The sequence below is a fragment of the Microcebus murinus genome, chromosome 2, assembly GCF_040939455.1.
Source record: "Microcebus murinus isolate Inina chromosome 2, M.murinus_Inina_mat1.0, whole genome shotgun sequence".
Classification (NCBI taxonomy): Eukaryota; Metazoa; Chordata; class Mammalia; order Primates; family Cheirogaleidae; genus Microcebus; species Microcebus murinus.
The window spans coordinates 23,332,444-23,351,329 of record NC_134105.1 but is presented as its reverse complement, the minus strand read 5'-3'; the positions used below and the strand labels follow the sequence as shown (position 1 = coordinate 23,351,329).

General features: G+C 51.6%; 1 protein-coding gene across 2 annotated transcripts in view; it reads left to right on the top strand.

The window, feature by feature from the left end:
• Window positions 1-9,298: 9,298 nt before the first annotated feature.
• The window catches only part of TRIM62 (tripartite motif containing 62), a 30,447-nt gene continuing 20,859 nt past the window's right edge, over window positions 9,299-18,886 (top strand). The window contains exons 1-2 of one of the 2 annotated variants that reach the window (XM_012765354.2): window positions 9,299-9,407; window positions 9,910-10,343. In XM_012765354.2, the coding sequence (XP_012620808.1) occupies window positions 9,936-10,343 (408 nt within the window). In that variant the 5' untranslated portion in view covers window positions 9,299-9,407; window positions 9,910-9,935. Of the gene's footprint in view, window positions 9,408-9,818; window positions 10,344-18,886 lie in introns of both variants that reach the window. The other variant, XM_012765355.2, reaches the window with a different exon arrangement.

Below are 18,886 nucleotides of genomic sequence, written 5' to 3'. Positions count from 1 at the left end.
CTTTACACTGGAGAATGAACATATCCAGATATTTCTATGGTTTTGGGATACAGGGTCTGGACTGACACCAGTACCAGGGAATCCGAATTGCCACTATGACCCTCCAGTTAAAGCAGGGGATACAGAGGCAAGATGACAAATGGAGGCTTTGCCAAAACCCACTTCACAGTGGGTCTCGTGGGTCTGCATACCCACCTGTGACCATTTCTCAATCCCTGAGTACTTAATTGGGATTAATAAACTCAGCAGGTGATAGAAACCTCACATTAGTTTCTTAATATTTAAAGAAAGATCCATAATGGTAAGAAGACCAAGTGTAAGGATCTGGAATTGTACACACATACCCCAAACAAGAGAGTAATTTAGAAGTAATTCTTCATTCTGTAGTGAATGTCAGAGATTAGCACCACCCTCAAAGATTTAAAGAATGCAGGGGTGGTTGCCCCCACGGTATCCCTATTTTATTCACCACACTGGCCACTGCAAAAATAAAAATTTTTTAAAAAGATAGATCATGGTGTGTGATTGTGTACTACCGCAAACCTAACCAAATGATAGCTTCAGCTGCAAATTCTGTGCCAGGTGGGGTATCTTGATTAAAAGTCACCAAGATAACCTCTGGCACTTGGTATGCAACAGTTGTCTGACAAATACATTTCCTTTCTCCCCAGTCATTTTCAGGAAGGATGTTCAGAGCAGTTTGCATTTACTTGGAACAGACAGCAGTATAGGCTGTGGTCTTGCCCCAGGGCTGTTCCCTTTCCTACTCTGTCACAGGGTGGTTCCTGCCATTCCTCAGAACACCATAGTGGTTGTCAATGTTGATGATACCATATTAATCAGACCTGCAGAAGAACGAGTGGCAGGTAACCTGGACGCCCCCTAAGCCATGAGAGGGTGGGAGATGAACAGATTTGGGGTCTGACCCAACAGTTAAGGTTTTAGGGTTCGGTGATCTAGGACATGCAAAGACATACCCCCCAAAGTAATGGACAAGTAATTGTACCTTGCACGTCTTACTACCACGAAAGAGCCGCTCAGTAGACCTGTTTGGATTTGGGAGACGGCATACATCTCATGTGGGAATACTGCTCCACGCATTTATTCTGGGGATGCTGCTCCAAGCTATTATACTTATCAGATGCCACATGATAGAAGTTCATAGTGGAACATAGAAGTTCATATAGATGCCATGTGATAGAAGTTCATAGTAGATGAAGATGCAGAGGGAACCTTTGGCAGGACCCAGTACGAGGTTTAGTGCAGACTTCTAGGATTTTGGAGTAGGGGCATTTGCAGCAAGGAACCACTCAATATGTGACAACCAATGCCCGGCATGCTGCTGGGTTCTAATAGATACAGAGCAATTGACCATGAAAGATCTACTGACCATGTAGCCAGAGCCATGTAAGTTGTGTACTATCAGATCTACCAAGCGATAAAGTTGGGCAGGTGCAACAGCAATCCATCGCAGATTGGAAATAGAACATTCAGGATTAGACCTGAGCAGGACTGGAGGTCACAAATAAATTACAGAAGCAAGCCCAGACCCCCGGGTTGGCACCTCTGTTTGCACTGGAGCCTCTCCCTCAGCTCATACCTATGAACTGGGGGGTCCTTATGACCGGATGACAGAGGAGGAAAGAACTTGGGTCTGGTGTATGGACAGGTTGGCATAGTAGACAGGTAGAAAGCAAAATACACTTCTGCTGTGGTACAGCCCCACTCGGGCTCCCGAAGGGCAGTGGTAAAGGGACTTTTTCCCAGGGGCAGAACTTGAAGCAGTATATTGAGCCACCAACTTGGTGCAGAAAGAGAGGTGACCGAGATTAGGACACCAGGGCAGTGGTGAACAGTTTGGCTAATTGCTCAGGGACCTGCAGAGAACCAGACTAAAAAATTGCAGTTGATAAGGTCTGGGGAAGAAGCATGTGGACTGATCTTTGAGAGAAGACACAACATATGTGTATCTCTGTCTTATTTCATTGTCTACCAGACAGTGCCCCTTGCAGAGGGGGCACTGAACAGCCAGGATAATTAACCAGTGGAAATGAGTTTACCTCTCCTCAGCCACCCCACAGCGTGCACAGTGGGCCTGTGAATCGAGTAGCCATGTGGCAGGGATGGAACCATGCATGGCCCAACAGCATGGGCTCCCTCTCTCCAAGGCTGACCTAGGGATTACTACTGCTACGTGTCCAATCCGTCAGAGCAGAGACTGAGGCTGAGCTCTTAATACCATACCATCCCTCAAGGAAAGCACCTGGCCACATGATGCCAGGTTGGTTACGTTGGCTACAGTCATCCTGCAGGGGCCATGATTCCTCTATAACTTCGTGGGACTGATAACAGATTTGCCTTCTCTGTCCACAACATCTTAGCTAGCACCACTATCTGAGAGTTCCCAGAGTATAGGATTTATCCTCTTGAGATCCCCCATAACATAACCATGGAGGAAGTGCACCATGCTATTTACTGGTTCTTCTATGTGCTATATTACCCAGAAGCTACCATCCTAAGAAAATGTTGGAATAACCACTTGAAGCCATAGTTATGGCATCAGCTTGAAGACGGGGTTGAGATGCTGTCCTTCAATGTATTTATATACCTTGAGCCACTAGCCATTATATATGTGCTGCTGTATCCCTGATAGGCGGGATACACAAGTCTGGGAACCCAGAAGTGAGTGGCCACGCTCACATTTATTCCTGTCGACCTGCTCTGCAGATATATGCTTTCTTCCCCAAACTTTATGCCTCTGTAGCTTGGAGATCCTAGTTTCTCTGCCTATGCCTCTGTAGCTTGGAGAACCCTCTAGTTGCCAGAGGGTAGGGGGAGAACGCTCTTACCAAAGGACATAATAATGGTTTTACTAAACCTAAAATGATATCTCTCCCCTGGCAATTTTGGGCTCTTCATGCCAGTAAAGCAGCAGGCAAAGAAAGGACTTCCGGACTGGCAGGAGTAAGTGGCCCCTCCCGGCCCAAGCGAGGGGTGTCTAGAGTGGGTGGTAGAGAAAGATGATGAGATTCAGTTACTGCTCAGGACCACCTACAGCAGGGGGGCCTGGGGCTTGTTCTTCTCTCCTCTTCTCTTCTTCTCCTTCCTCCTCCTCTTCTTTCTCTTCTATTAATAAATTATGACTTTCTACCAACTGAAAAAGCAGTGACAGAACATGAAACTTAATGTAGGTGCAAGTTTGAGCAGGTGCAAGGGCTGGTGTATCTTGCAGGCAAGCTGTGCAGTCCTCTGTGGTCAGATATAACAGACACTGCCACTGCCACTGCCACTGCCCTGCCCGTGTCCCTCAAACCCATCAGTGTGTTCCCAAGACTTCTGATTTCTAGCATCTGTATCCTGGCTGAGGGATCAGTTCCCCAGAAATACAGACACTGACTGCACACGTGAGTTCACAAGCGCCAGGGAATTAAACACCACCGGGAGCGGCCTCAACACTCAAGGATGGAGTACACATGCCCCGGCTCCCTTGCCTGTGGATGGGACACTTCTGAGGCACGTGCTTTTGCACCGTTTCTTAGAGTTTCCACGCAAGATAAATGTTCGATTGCCCGCTGTGACAATAACGCACCCTCACAGGGCTGCCTTTTCTCCTCTGTGTCACTTTCCCACTTCCCTGTTAGTGTCACTTGTACTCCCCAAATGAACTGTTTTCGCTCCATTCCGTATCTCAAAGTCAGCCCTCAAAGTTAGCACCCATGCTAAGACACGTGTGGTTCAGGACTGTGCTTTGAGAAGCACTGATTTAGAGAGTGAACTCATTTCTATTTTTGAAAAATCTCTCTCTCTCTTTCCCCACTCCCCCTTGCCCCCCTCTTCCTGCCTCCTCTCCCCACCAACTCCTGTGTTCGCCTGTGCGTGTGCATGCGCATATATAACACGTGGAAAAGGTCGTTAAGGATATAATCCAAGCATTAGCAATATTTCTTTCTGGGTGGTAGAATCACGAATATTTCAATTATCTTCTTAGTTTTCTTCTCATTTTGTTTTTCTACAGCAGCGACTGTGTATCAGAAACTTTTTAATTGGCAATTAGGAGATTATTGGCGAGCTCGGTGGAGTGATGGGGCCGGGGCCAGGCGCGGTGTGTTGACAGTGGCCGGGAGGCTGCGCAGGCGCCTCTCTCGAGAAGCTGGGCCAGAGAAAGGCACGAAATGAGGTGGCAGCTGAGGGTGGGGACTGGAGAGCATCATGTTAAAAGAAACGTGAACACGTTTATAGGCCGCAGAAAAGCAGCCTACGACAAAGAAAGAGACAAAAACCCAGAGTGGAGAGGGGGGTAATTGAAGGTGTCAGGGCCCAGAGGAGGCCCGAGGGGATTAGAGCAGGGCCCAGGTGGGGGAACCAGTTTTGAGCAGAAGGCAGGCTTCATCCTCTGGGACCAGGGGCCAGGGGGTGAGGATGAAGAAAGGTAGAGATGCATTTGCTGCATCCGTGTGTTTGTTTTACACTCTGCCTCATTTCTCAGAGGACTTGAGGCTTTCCTCTAGGTAAAGTGATAGGTTGAAGGGACTGGAGGTTGAGAAGCCCCCTGGAGAGGCTCTGCTTTCTCTGTGGAGGGAGGCAAGGTCCCTCCCTCCAGATGGAGCAGGAGTGTCTCTGGGGGGTCAGAGGGGTCGGGCAGAGGTTTGGAATGGCAGGAAGCTCTGAGAGGGGAGCCCAGCTGGACCATTTATAAAGTCTCCTGGACAGGGGCCGACCACCCAGATACGGCCCAGCTCCAGGCTGCACCGCTGTGGGAGCTTCTGCGGCAGATTGAGGTGGAGAAGGCCGTGTTGCCACCTGCTCTGGCTTTGGGTAAGTCACTTCCCCACTCTGAGCTGCAGATTCCTCATCTGCCAATGGGGAGGGAAAGGTCAAGTCTGGAGACTGTTGTGGGGCTCAAATAAAATAATGAACGTGAAGCACCCAGCACCGGGGAGCTGCTTAAGCAATGTTTGTTCTCCTGCCCTCTGCCTTCAAGTGGGCTTGAGTGAGTGTGACCTGCATGGAAAGGGACGTGGGGGTTGGGACTTTGTATTGGTGGATACTGTTACAACTGGTTTTTTTTGTTTGTTTTTGTTTTTGAGACAGGGTCTTGCTTTGTAATCCCAGTTACACAGTCCTAGCTCACTGCAGCCTCAAACTCCTGGGATCAGGGGATCTTCCTGCCTCAGCCTCCTGAGTAGCTGGGTCTACAGGCATGTACCAGCATGCCTGGCTAATTTTTAAGTGTTTTGTAGAGACGCGGTCTCACCATGTTGCCTAGGCTGGTCTTAAACTCCTGGCCTCAGGCGATCCTCCTGACTTGGCCTCCCAAAGTACTGGTATTACAGGTGTGAGCCACCGCACCTGGCCTGTTACAACAATTTTAAATACGGTTGACTGTCATTATTCAGAGTGCTTTTTATATCCTATAAAGTCACTGCAAAAACTGAATTAGCAAATAATGAATCATTGCCTCTAGAGAAAACACGTCAGGTTCCTGTGAGTCTCTGGCCACATTTTCAGCAATTGATTGATACACAATCTTGTTTTAAATGTGTTTCTGTTTAAAGACACCTAACTACACACACACACACACACACACACACACACATCATTGATTCATTAACATTGAATCATGGCCAATGGTACAGTAACTCATGTCTGAACGAAACTTATCTAACACATGTATTTTCTCCCTAAGGCACATCATAGCCTTCTTGTGCTTAGCAACACTAGATAGCACTTTAACACAATGCTTGGGGGTCATTTTAAATAGCAAAATCACCAACAGAAAGCACAAAAATAAGAAAAATGTGGCCCTAAATAGATCACTAAGAGGATACTTGTTTGCACTATTAGAGCTGAAATAGGAAGGCAGAGTGTCACCTTGTTCAACCTCAGCTGGGAACATACATGTGGGCAACTCAAAATCTTCACCTCACTGTGTAAAGATATGTCCAAAAATAACTGCAAACATACCTTAAGTATTGCTTTGAGGGTCACAAATAAATTTTAGAAGGAGGTAAATTTGCAAATATGGAATCCAGGAATAATGAGGATCAACTGTATCTTTATTTTTCTGATTACAAAATTAATAGAATAAACAGAGCTATCTGATGTAAAAGTTAATGTCCCCCCATCATGCAGGCCATAGATGAACACAGTTAGGATTGCTATATAGTTCTACAGAATTTATGTTATACGGGTGATACCTGCGTGCATGTGGAAGTCTGTGTGTGTGTGTGTTCAGGTCTTTCTTTCTTTCTCTTTCACTCAACAATATTTCTTGGACCGCTTTCAAAAAAGATTCCTAAATGTTATTTTTTAGAGTATGAATGGAAGCAGGTAGCATACACTGCAGTCAGAATCTCTAAGTCTCAGTTTACACCCCTCAACTGCATCAGATGAGAACACAGAGGTGCAGAGAGAGCAATGACTTACCAAACTTAAATATAACCAACAGTTTTTGTGTTCTGCATCTTAACTGAGATGCAAGAAGATCAGGGGAAGAACAGCTCAAAGTCTTTAGAAAAGACTAAAAAGTGGAAAATATTGTGAAAGATAAAACAGACTGTGACTTTCAACCAGAGAAAACCATATTCAATACCCTTTGGAGGTGACTGGAGCTAGATGCTAAGAGGAATTTATGTACTGAAAAGATTTACACAAGAGCATAAAGTAGTACCAAAACCTCTTCCAAAACCAGCTGTTAAATAGCTTGAGGAAGACTACGCTGCTGCAATAAAGATACCAAAATTACAATGGTTTATAGAAAGTAAGTTTATTTCCCATTCTCTAGACCACGTTGGTGGGTGGCTCTACTCCGTGTGTCATTCAGGAACCCAGGTTCCTTCCATGTCTTTGCTCTGTCAGCCCTTCTGAAGCATTATTAAAACTGGATCCCTGGCACACCTGTGTTCCAACTCATGGAGAAAAGGAAATGGAACATGGAAGAGCAAAAGCCCAATGCCTTAAGGTCTATTTCTATTTTCTTACTATTGGAAAGAACTTAGTCACAAAGTCTCACTGGGCTGCAGGAGCCCTGGGATGTACAGTCTCTAGTGAGCCAGCTGCTTCCTCCAACTGCTATTCTATTACTGTAGAAGAACAGGAGGATGGATTTTGGTGGACATCTAGCAATTTCCACCACATCTCCTTTTTCTGAGCCTCAATATCTTCCTCTATAAAATAATATATACTAGTTAAGATTGCTTCGAGACTCAGATCCAAGAATACATGTGAGAGTGCTTAGTAAACCCTACTGTGCTGCTACGAATTTCTCATTGTGTTTTCCTCTAGACCACCAGCTCCTTGGGAGCAAGCAGCATAGTTTATTCCCTCCCTTCACACAGGCCTGCCCAGAGTCAATATCAGCAAATACATGTTGAATAACAAAGCCGCCGTTTCATTCATCATCAAGCCTTCTTTCATTTCATTTCAAATGCTTCAATAATTTAGACTCTAACCTGTTTATGTCCCCAAAATTGGGGTGCATGTCAATGTATCAGCTGGGATTCTCTGGGTTGTCAGGTGACAATATACTAGTATTAAACTTGCTTAGGCAGTAGGATGAACCATCTCACGTGTCCTAAAGCCCAGGCTCTTTGTCAGAGTAAAAGCTGCTCTTCCCTAGGACTCTCTTAGCCCCTCCCTACCTCATGTATTGGCTGCATCCTCAGACTGGGAGCAAGATGGCTGTTGCAATTCCAAGCATAGCCACCAAACACATCCCAGAAAGGGGGCCAACTGTTATGAAAGTAAAGAGATCCTTTCCAGAAGACCCCTCTCTGCCATAGGCTTCCCCCTGGTTTTTCAGGCCAGAGGTTCCCCAAACCATCATTGGCAAGAGGAATTCAACCACCATGATGGACATAGACCAAACAGGACTCACTGCTGGAGGTGGGCTGGGGTCAGCCTTTTCTTGGTCACATGGGGAAGGGGGACACATAAACAAAATCAGGGCTCTGACCACAAGGAAAAGTCGCGGAATGGCTGTTGCATGAGCAACCAACATTTTTCTGGCAATGATGCACACACTGGGCCAGCTGAGGGTGTCATAGAGGACACATTAAGAGCAAAACACTAAACTTAGAGCTGTTTCTTAAATTGTATGCCAATACAGTTTAACTCCAGTGAAGACATGTCTGGAGGATGCAAAAACTGGGGAGCCACCCTCAATGCCTCCTCTCCCTCACCCCCATATCCATCACCAAATTTCATAATGCCTGTACTTCAATACCTTGGCCTTCTCTCCTTACCCACTGTCAGGGCCTCAGTTCAGGTCTTGTCTCCTGCAGGCACAATGGCAACAGCCACCTCATCGGTGCTCAGTCTTTCCTCCCTCCTGCAATCCACATCTTTGCTGCTGTTACTCAGCTACACACCTTTACTGTGTGCTGAGCACCGTGCTTATACAGACGTCTGCTCCTGGACATGGGAAAGGGTTCTTCACCTTGCTGATGGTATAATATAACGAGCATCTCTGAGACTTACTGAAAACCAAATTGGACCAGCTCATTCCCCTGCTGGAAAGCCCAACACCTTCAAGAAATTTTTTACTATGGCCTTCATCCTCCTCCACCTCACGCAAGCCCCTCCCCCCCACGCCCACAACAGTACAGAATTACTTGCACTCCCCTCAATGTGTCCTCCCCTTTCCCGCCTCTATGCTTTTGCACATGCTCCCCCTCTGCCTGGAAATCCCTTATCCCCTCTCCATCTGGCACACCGGGCAAGGTGTCTTATTACCTTCTCTCTCCCTCCGCCTCCTGCTCTACGCCCCCCTTACGCACGCACACGCGCGCGTACACACACACACACACAAATACAGCACTCCAGAAATGTGTGCCGAACGGAGGGAACCCCCTGAGTCAGACATTAGCCACGGTTTCCCAAACTTCTCCCGCAAGCTCTCCTTAAGGGAAGAGGAAATGGGACCCGAGGGTTTAGGAGTGCGAGGCCCTTGACCCTGCTCTAGGCAAGCAGGGCATTTCTCTGTGCAATAATTGTATTCTATGCAGATCGCACGGCATGTTCTTGTTTTAATACAAAATATTATTCTTCCTAAACCTTCAAATTGATGATCCAGAAAGATGCTCCTAGTTTATTTGATGTCCTTTCAAATTATCTGCTGTCCCCTCTCTGTCCCGCCGCGGGGATCCTAAGCGAGACTTAGATGCAGTTCGGAGACCCGGAGAAACAGCTGGTTTTCGCTTCCCCGGGAGCCAGAGGACGGTGGGGGCGGGGCGGGGGTCAATAGGCTGGAGGCCCCGCCCCGCCCCCCGCCCGCTGCGGGGGCGGAGTCGCTTGGGTCCCGCCCACGGGGGCGGGGAGGGACCCGAGGCCACCAGCAGCTCGGATTCGGCTGGTTCCGGGTTGAGAGGCTGCGCTGGACCCAAGCTGTGGCTGCTGAACCCGCCAGGGTAAGGGGCCGCGCCGGCCGGGGTTGGGGCGGAGATCGGCAGCTGAGCGCGCTGGCACCCCGCCTCTTCTCTGCCCGGCACAGCTGCGGTGCGGCTTGGCCTGGCTTCCCCCTCCCCCAGAATTTCCCATCCCCAGCTTCTCCCCCTCCCCCCACCGCCCCCAACCCGGGATTTCTACACCTCAGGGTCTCCGCCCCCTTCTGGATCCCCCTCTCCCAGCTCCGGTCCCTTCGGACTGACCCGCCCCCTAGAACCTCCTCGCCTGGAGCCCCTTGCCTCCGGCACCCATCGTTCTGGGTTGCCCGCCACCTCGAGACTGCCCTCCTGGGCGCTCGTCCCGGGTAGTTGCTACCCTGCGCCCCTTCCTCGCGTTACCCTCCTCCCGGCAGCGCCCTCTTCCTTCTCCGCTAGCTCCGACCCTGCCTGTGCGGGCCTCGTCCCCGCGCCCGTGGCTCGGCGCTGCCCCCGACAGCGCCGCGTCTCAGCCGCCCCTGCCTCGCAGGCCCCCTCTCCGCCGCCCCTGGCGCCATGGCGTGCAGCCTCAAGGACGAGCTGCTCTGCTCCATCTGCCTGAGCATCTACCAGGACCCGGTGAGCCTGGGCTGCGAGCACTACTTCTGCCGCCGCTGCATCACCGAGCACTGGGTGCGGCAGGAGGCGCAGGGCGCCCGCGACTGCCCCGAGTGCCGGCGCACGTTCGCCGAGCCCGCGCTCGCGCCCAGCCTCAAGCTGGCCAACATAGTGGAGCGCTACAGCGCCTTCCCGCTGGACGCCATCCTCAGCGCGCGCCGCGCCGCGCGACCCTGCCAGGCGCACGACAAGGTCAAGCTCTTCTGCCTCACGGACCGCGCGCTGCTCTGCTTCTTCTGCGACGAGCCCGCGCTGCACGAGCAGCACCAGGTCACCGGCATCGACGATGCCTTCGAGGAGCTGCAGGTGCGCTGCCCGGCCGGCCCGGGGCGGGGGCGGGGCGCGGGGGTGGGGGCGGGGCTGGACCGGGGGCCGGGCCCAGTCAGAACTGGCACGGGGCGGGGCGCCGGCAGGGTCAGGGCCCTATCAGAATTAACACGGGGCAGGGCGGGGCGGGGCCGCGCCGAGGGGCGGGGTCTTGGGGCGGGGCCGTGCGTACCCGGCGGTGTCAGATAGACCCGGACTGGGGGCCGCTCAGCGACTGGGGTGCGGGAGAGGGCGAGGGTGGGGCTGGGCCGGCAGGGACAAGTGAGATCGGAACTGGACCAGGTACTGGGCTGGGGTAGGGTTGTGACTGGAGCCCTGTCAGAGGTGAGCAAAGCAGGGCCACCGTCAGGGGGCGGCGCCGCGAGGGTGGGTTTGTGCTGAACAGAGTGGCTGAGCTCCTGCAGGCTGGGGGACCCGATGGGGCGGGGCCTCGATCAGGTGTGCTTCAGGGCCTAGGGGGAGTACGGGGCTAGACCATGCTGGGCGGGTGAGGATTAAACCTAAGAGAGGAGTCTAAATTAGGGCGGCAAGCTGCTGAGCGGGCCTGTTAGGGTGCCAAGGGTCAGGCCAAGATGTATAAGGGGTTAAGGCTGGGACCAAGTCCGGATACTGTAAGGACCATTTTGGATTTAAACCAGAGTAGGGGCCAGGATGAGAGAGGCGCCAGGACTTGAAGATTCAAGATTTGGAGAATAAGGCCCAGAAGTGAAGTGATTCAAGGAGGGGAGGTAGACCTCTAGTAGTCTCCAGGGGATTTTGATGCCCTCCTTGGCTCTGTCACCCACATCAGGACCTTTGAAGACTAAGTGAAACAGTACACGTAAAGAAACCTGAGCATAGTTGTGCTAGGACTCTAATTGGTCTCCCTTAAGCCTTCTCTTCACTGAAAAACTCCTACTCAACTTGCAAAGCCCTGCTTAAACGTCCTCTCTCTGAAGCCTTCCCAAGTTCCACTGGCTAAAAAAAATAACATTAGAGCTGCAATTCTCCAAATGCCCTGTACTAATAAGTATGATGTTTTAAAAAGTATTCAAAGATCAGCTTTATTTAGGAAATATAGTATATTTCCTGTATGGGCTCCTTTGGAGGATTCCCAGTATGTATTTACATATTAAAGCCTTGGAGAAGTTTTGTAGCAAAGAAACCCATTTTACTGTGTTTAATAAAATGGTTCCCAAGATTATTTGAGTCTGGAATCCTTTTCTCAAGCTAAACCATTTAAATCCAGCAGCCTCACATCATTCCTGGCCTTGGGATACCAGCCTAGCACACACTTCTTCAAGGCCAGGGATAGTCTCTTATCTATGGCCCCAAAGTCTGGCCCATAGTACACACCAGTAAAGGTTGAATGAATGAATGACTAACTCTAGCCTAAGCTGGCCCAGACTGTGGGGTGTTCAGAAGCAGAAGGCTTTTGGCTGAAACATTTTGTGAAAATTGGGATAACTTGGGAGATAATGAGCTCTCTGGCCCTCAAAATATTTAAGCAGGAGCTAAATAACTACTTCTACCTGTATTAGGGGGGTCCCAATCCCTCCATAAGTGAGCTCCTGTGAGCACCCAGCAGATGCCCATGGGCCCCAGGAGAAATGGCCCATGTTCACCATTGCCCCCTCCCTGTCCCTTTCATCCCGAAAACATGACTGACCCCCTTCCTGTCTAGCTATCTGAGGATGGAGGCCCCATCAGAGGGTGAGCAAGCCCTGGGACTCTGGGCGCTGCCATGTGGCCAGCATTGGCCCTCCACTTCCAGAGCCCTCTATGCCAGGTACTGCTAGTGTCCCCATCTCCCCGTCTGTGAAGTCACATGAACAGGGAGGAGGAGCGAACCTTTGACAGGACTGGGTGCCAGTTGTGAGAGTTTGAAGGGACTGTCTGAAAGCATCTATCCAACCTCTTCATTAGATAGATGTGAAACTGAGGTCTGGAGAGGTGATATGACTTCCCCAAAGCTACACTGCCAGAGGGCCAGGGCTGGAAGGCACAGCCTGACCCAGATCTCTCCCTGCTGCTCACCCTCTCCCCACCCTGACTTTCTAGCCTCTGCTTCAGAGCCTTTGTTCTTTCTGCAAACCAGGAAATCTGAATTATTATGCTTTGAGCTTTTGCACTCCATTCTGTGACCAGTGGAATGCAGGAGAAATTGAACATATATTTTCTACAAACATTATTGAAATGCTTTCATTCTTGGGTGAAAAGAAAAACAGGACTGCCACTTGTTTACTCTCTAGCATACTGTCCTGGGTCAGACAGACTTGGGTTCCAAACCTGTGTCAGGCACTATCTGTGTACCTTGGCAAGTCACTTCATGTAAACTTTGATGCTCAGTCTGTGAAATGGGGTCAGGATTCCTTCCTACCAGGAATTTCATGAGGCTAACCTGGGATGAACCTGCTGTTTGAGGTCCCAGGCACACAGTAAGGGCTGAGACCACACGCATTCCCATCCTTTCTCCTGCTTGTCAGAGCTCATGTGCCCAGAGGGGTGAAAGCCTAGATCTGCCTCTCTGTCCTGAGAAGGAAGGCCTTGCTTTGATGTCCCCTATGGGCTTGGCAAGGTGGTGGCAGAGAAACCTGCCCCCCCCCTCTCCCGCAGAGGATATGCTCCTGGGTGAGGTTCAAGCCACCTTCCATCCCCACCTGCCTCTCCCTCCTGGTGGGAAAGCAGGGCTCATTAGCAATTTATGCCCTGGGCATGAAGCTGAGCCCACCCCTCACATCCCCTCCTCCCCCAGCAGCTGGTGGCTGCTGGACCTCCCCTGGAGAATTACTGACTCAGAGCTGGCAGGGCCTTGGAGATCATCTGGTGTAGCATTCACTTGACAGATGGGGAAATAGTGGAGGGGAGGGAGGGAGGGGACTTGCCCAAGACCTCGAAGCCAGAGGAGGCCAGGCCTGCACTCAGCCTGAGTCCCCTGACACCTTACCTAGCAGTTGGCCTGGAGCTTTTACATTTATTATAAATCCCTGAGGCAGCAGAGCAGAAAGATCAAAAGCTCTGGCTCTGTACTCAGGTAGCTCCAATCCTGGCTCTACCATTTACTGGCCATGTAACCTTAGGAAAGTTACTTACTTACCATCTCTGTGCCTTGGGTCCTTCATTGATAGTATGGAAGTAATGCGTTTAGGATTAAACAAGATGTTGTTTACCCTTGATGTTGTCTGCCCTTGGCACATAGGAGCACCCAACAAATGACAGCTATAGTACATGACATCGTGCTCGGCACTGTTGACATTCGGTGCTGGACAATTGTTTGTTGTGCGGGGCTGTCCTATGCATTGTAGGAAGTTTAGCAGCATCCCTGGCCTCTACCTACTAAATACCAGTAGCAAACGCCAACCCTCCCTCCACTGAGCAAAGGGGAGCAAGGGGACCCCATCTCCAAAGGATTTGGGGCTTCTCAGCCAAAACTCATTGATCCTTAGCTCAATGTCTGGGTCTATGCTAAGAGCTTTTCTTGTATTACTTTGTTCAGTTTTCATAGCACCCTGCCAAGCAGATACTATTATCTATTCCATTTACAGGTGAGGAAACAGAGGCTGGAGGAATTAAGTGACTTGTTTAGTCACCAAGCTGATAAATGGCAGGGCCTGATTTTGAAGCCAGTCTGACTGGGCCACATGCAGCCCCTGAGCACTGGGTAACTGTCTCCCTCCCACCCTGCCTATCTTTGTTTTGAGAGCACTGGGCACAGGGCTAGGCTTGGGACAAGGTCTGTCCATGCCAGCTGACACCCTGAGGGCAGGTGGCTGGCATGTCACCATGGTCAGGCATGTCATCCGGCCCTCTGGCAATCTCAGGATCCTAACCTCCAGAGAGGGGATCCAATTCAGTCTCGGCGACCCACTCCGTGACTCATGGGAGCGTTGGAGCCTTTCCTAAGTCCTCCTCCATGCCAGTGAAGACAGCAGTGGATCAGGCTTGGACGGGAGCCCTGGCAAGCGGGGTGTGGGATCCAGAGACGCCACCCAAGGAGAGAGCAGGGGTAGGGGACTGGGTTCAAATCTTGGCTCTGGCTTCTTCCAGCAGACTGGAAGGCATTGCCTTCTCTGCACCTTGGTACCCAGTCTGGGGGGTGGCAGAGTGAGCAAGACTGCCCGCCTCATGTGTATAGAGAGAGAGTCGCTGCCCATCCAAAGAAATGACAGATGTGGAGGCACTTTATGTTGAACTGTGGACAGGGAGGCAGCTAGGTCGTCCGTGTCCAGGGAAGCAGCCTCTGCTGTTACTTTTCCCAGGAGAGGGCAGGATCTGGCTGTGGGTCAAATCCAGAGCTGGCTGCTAGCATCCCCACTTCCCTTGTCCTAGGGGCACTGGGACACTTTGGTGTAGCGCAGGCCACAGTGTAGAAATTGAGGACTGAAGTTGGGAGCCCCAAGATCTTTATTTTATAGAAAAAAAAAAAAGATCTAGTAGGGAGTGACAACGACAGAATAATGACTCTAAAAATAATGGCCAAAGTTTGGGGGCAAAAAGTAAGTTATTGGGCACGTACCACGGGCCAGGTACTGTGTCTTGGGCATTTAACCCTCACAGAGCCCTTTTTCTTTTCCGTACTCCCTGCATGGAACTGGGATCAGCGCCATTCCACAGATGAAGACATTGTAGCTGAGAGATTCGGGAACTTTCCCAAGGTCACACTGCAAGTAGGAAGAAGAGCTGGGATCCGAACTGGTCGTTCTGACTCAGAATTCACCCTCCTTTGCATGCTCTAACTGCCCGAGGTCCATCCAAATGTGGAGGACCTCAGAAACCATCTGGCCATCCCTCTCCTCACATTACAGACCCATGGGAAACCGGCTTGCCCCAGGTTAGACCAGAGCTCAGCCCCTCCGACTCTCGGGCCAGTGGTGTTTTCACAGCATCATTTACCTTCCCGACCTTGAGCTCTGCTTGGACACTCAGGGTGGATGTGGAAGGTTTGGAGGTGGGTTCCATGGATTCAGAGATTCATTTGATCATTTCTTTGGTCTACACTCCTGCTGTGGCTACCGAAGTCCAGCGCCATGCGGGCCCAGGAAAGAGCCACAGGAGAGCTGGGCCTGCCATGGTCCTGGGTGACAGGCCATACACTGGCAGGTTGCTGTCACTGAGGCTTACCCTGTTGAGCTGAGTCCTGAAGGACGTGCTGAGTGCTTGAGGCCAGGGAGCAGAGGAGAAGACGCGGTGATGAGCAGAGGGAATAAAAACGTGCACAGCTTCCATGGCCTGGGTACAGAAGGTGCCAGGAACAGGGTTCAGTGCTTTGGTAGGCAGGCACTCGCTCTCCCTCTCATTTATTCCTCCTAGCATCCCTATGAGGTGGGTCTCATTGCCCCGTTTTACAAACAAGGAAACTGAGGTTCAGAAACTATGCCTGAGGTCACAGGGCCAAGTGTCACTGAAGCTGGAACTTGAACTCAGGTTATCTGAGTCTGACCAGAGACAGGCATGGGCATGAATACACAGTCAGGTGGTTTGTTGTGGCTGGAGGGGAGGGTACGGGGCAGGGAGGTAACAATGGGAAAGTGAGGCTTGGCCAGCTCAGGGAGGGCCTGGGAGCACCCTGGGAGTGTGGGCTTGATCCTGAAGATGCTGGGAGCCCAGAAGGGTTTGAGCAGATGAGTGTGGCTGGGTCACATCTGCCGGGTCAGATGGACCGGGCAGTGTGCAGGGTGGGCTGTTGGGAGAGCCCGGAGGCAGGGAGCAGCCGGGGTTGCCAGAGACTGTGCGGCTCAGAAGTGCACAGTGAGGGCTGGGGCTCGAGGATACAGAAGAATTCGAGGATATTGGGAGGAGGAGGAGGAGCATCTGGGGTCTAAGCACAGGTGCAGGATTGAGGGAAGGTCAAGTTCAGTTTGCCATGCCCAGATTTCAGGCATCCTTGGGCCAGAGAGGGAAACAGAGGGCAGCCCTGGGCATGGAGAAGAGCAGAGGCTTGAGCACCTGCTGGCTGCCAGCACCACACTGGGCCCTGGCCTAGGTGCCATCTCATTTAGCTCTCACCACACCTCTGTGAAGGGGTTCTTATCCCCATTTTACAATGAGGCTCTTGGAGGTGGGCCCTGAGAGGGGAAGAAGTGATTTGCCCAAGGTCATCCAGTCAGGATTTGAATTCAGGCTTCTCTGACTCCAGTCGTGCTGTCTCCATCAGAACAAGAAGGATCCCTGAAGCCAGAGCTGAGGTGGCTTTCCACAGCAGCTTTGTCCCCTGGGCTGGGGAGAGGGGTAGCCTCAAAGGAGGGGAGGTCTGGCCTTGGGGTCCTGGCCTCTTCAAACCAGTGGGAGCCCCAGAGCCTGGCAGCTGATGTATCTGCATCATTGTACGCTCAGAGCTGCACCAGCCCTGACTCCTTCCAGCAGTAGGGGCAGAGAGCTGTGGCTCTGCCCTCTGAGGTGTGTCCTCCCCAGTGCCCTCAGCCGGCCTTGCCCCAGCTCTGATGGGGCCCTGCACAGTTCAGTTCCCCACGCTGACATTCAAGGCCTCCTCCGACACCCGCCCCTGCCTCAGCTAGCCCCAACTGGCCTTTCCAGCTTGTGACCCCACCCATGTGTCACATGCCTGGCTGCGGCCATCCCCGACTGCCCCCACATTCTGCACATACCAGGTGTGCCCCTGCCTGACTAGTTCTCCCCACCTGCCATGCCCTGGCCTCCCTGGAGACCGGCAGGAGCCCTGCCCATCATCTTCCCTGGCACTTCCGTCAGAAATAAACTGTCCTTGCAGCTCCTCGGCTCTGAGTCCCTATTTCACAAATAATTACTATGGTGATGATGACAGCAAGTAAAGTGGATTGAGCTCACCCTGTGCATCGTGTCAGGTCATGAATTAAGTCATTTAATCCTCACAGCAGCCCTATGGGGCAGCACAAAGCCTGACCCTCAGTGAGTGCTCAGAAATCGTTGCTGCGTTGAACTGAACAGGAGGCAGAGAGGCCAAGAGGTTTCGAACACAGATTTTTAGAGTCACCGAGAACCTCACCTCTGCCTCTTACTAGTTGTGTGATCTTAGGCAAGCTGTTTAACTAACCTCTCTGAGCCTCAGTCTCCCCCTCTGTGAGATGGAGGCAATAAAGGCCCTAATCTTGTGGACTGTGGTGAGAATGAGGTGGCCAGATGCCTGTGAAGTTCAAACCCAAGCCACCCCCTCACTCCCTCTGGTCCTGAGCCTCTGCCGTCACCAGTGTCCTTCCTTGGGGTTAGCTCTATTACTTGGGAGTTTATCAGCAGGTTCCTGTTTCCTGTCTGACCTCACACTGCTGGGAGTAAAATTTCCAGTTTGTTCTTCTCTGTCAAGCAGTGTGGCCGTGGGCCATCAGGTCCCTTTCCTTGGGCTGTGTTCCCTATTCTGGCAATTCAAGGGCTTGGACCAGATGGTCCCTCCGGGCCCGTCCTGCTCTGGCCATCTAAGGAGGCAGGGGCAGGGGACGCCTGGACACAGTGAGGGGTGAGGACCTGAAGAAGTGACTGGGGAGCCTCAGATGGGACGCGGTGACCGCTCCATCTCCCGAGCACCCAGTGTGTGCCAGGCCCTGTGCCCTGCGAGGCTAAACCCAACCTTGGGAGGGATGATTACCCCATTTCACAGATGAGAGACTGGGCATGGAGAGGTTAGGTGACATCACAGGGTTACACAGCAGAGCCAGCCTGTCTGACCCCAGGCCTGGAAGGAGACAGGTATAGAGGGTGGATGACCCAGAGCTCAGGCTGCCTCCCAAGTCCTGCCTTGTGGGCTCTAGGGTTTGGATTTCCCAAGTAAACTGTTCCCTCGGGCTCTGCACCTAGCCCACCTAGGGAGGGCTGCCTGCCCGGGCCCTCTCACCCCTCCCACCCTTTCAGAGGTGAGCTCTGACCCAGGCCCGTCTCTTCCCTGGGCAGGTTCATCCTGCAAACTCTTACGGAGGCTGCTGTGCCCAGCCCTGTCCTCGGTACTGAGAGTGTGAGACTCTCCCTCACTGTCCCTGCCCTCAAGGGCCCGCAGGGGAGACTGACAGATAACCTTGCAATTAAAATGCAGTGTGAGCCATCAGGGTACAAGTGTGGGGCACTGTGCACACAGAGGAGTATCTGGTGACAGCGTGAGGAGTTTGGGATATGGATTCCCAGTGGAGGTGACATTTGATCTGGGTCTTAAGAGATGCTTAGGAGTCCAACAAGTGGAGGAAGAACGTGGCCAGAGGGCACAGCACAAGCAGAGGCCCGGAGGAGAGCGCTGCAAGATGCTGAGTGAGTCTGGAGCAGTGCCGTCCACTAGAACTGTCCAGGGTGACGCAAAGTTCTGCAGTTGCACTGTCTGATACAGTAGCCACTAGTCGCATGTAGCTATTGAGCACTTGAAATGTGGCCAGTGCAACCACAGATCTGAATTTTCCATTTTATTTCATTGGGTAACGTAAATATCCATATGTGACTGGTGGATCCCATATTAGACAGCACAAGTCTGGACCAGAGATAAGACTGGAGGGGAAGGTTGGAGCCGATGGTGAATAGCCTTGAATGCCGCCCTAAGGTTTTGTGCCTTTCTTCCTGGATAATATAGAAAT